General features: G+C 39.8%; 1 protein-coding gene across 1 annotated transcript in view; it reads left to right on the top strand.

Moving 5' to 3' along the window:
- The window catches only part of TFAP2D (transcription factor AP-2 delta (activating enhancer binding protein 2 delta)), a 63,760-nt gene that overhangs the window by 35,394 nt on the left and 27,859 nt on the right, over nt 1-507 (top strand). The window contains exon 6 of the mRNA XM_012648587.1: nt 151-292. Coding sequence (XP_012504041.1) covers nt 151-292 — 142 coding nt within the window. The remainder of the gene's footprint in view (nt 1-150; nt 293-507) is intronic.

Genomic DNA, 507 nt, shown 5'->3' with positions numbered 1-507 from the left:
AAAAAGCTGTTTTTCTTGGATTGTTTAAAATAAATAAGAAAAGTGATCCATCTGGCCACAGTAAGGAGTGAGGCTTGAAGAAAATGTAAGATACTACTATTATTAAGGTTGGATATTGATAAGAAACTGACTTGTGTTGTCTGCCAACAGGGGAGGCTTTGCACTTGGCTCGGGATTTTGGCTATACTTGTGAAACAGAGTTTCCAGCCAAAGCAGTAGGAGAACATCTTGCCAGACAACATATGGAACAGAAAGAACAGACAGCAAGAAAAAAGATGATCCTAGCAACCAAGTAAGCAGAATGGGGAAGCCTCTGTGTGCTTTCATCTTCAGTTTTTAAAATTTTCTTTGTAGGAAGGAAACGGTCTAGAAAGCACCAGCTCTCTAAAACAAGGGGGTTCTAACACCCCAGCAGCTATATATATTAAACAAGGACTCTCCATTTTTCTGCATTCATGACAAGGTTTACAAACTGCCCTTCATTTGTGATGGGGCTGCCATTGAAAC

The sequence above is a fragment of the Propithecus coquereli genome, unplaced genomic scaffold (assembly GCF_000956105.1).
Source record: "Propithecus coquereli isolate 6110/MARCELLA unplaced genomic scaffold, Pcoq_1.0 Scaffold29, whole genome shotgun sequence".
NCBI lineage: Eukaryota > Metazoa > Chordata > Mammalia > Primates > Indriidae > Propithecus > Propithecus coquereli.
The sequence above is the reverse complement of the archived record's forward strand: the minus strand, read 5'-3'. Positions and strand labels throughout refer to the sequence as shown.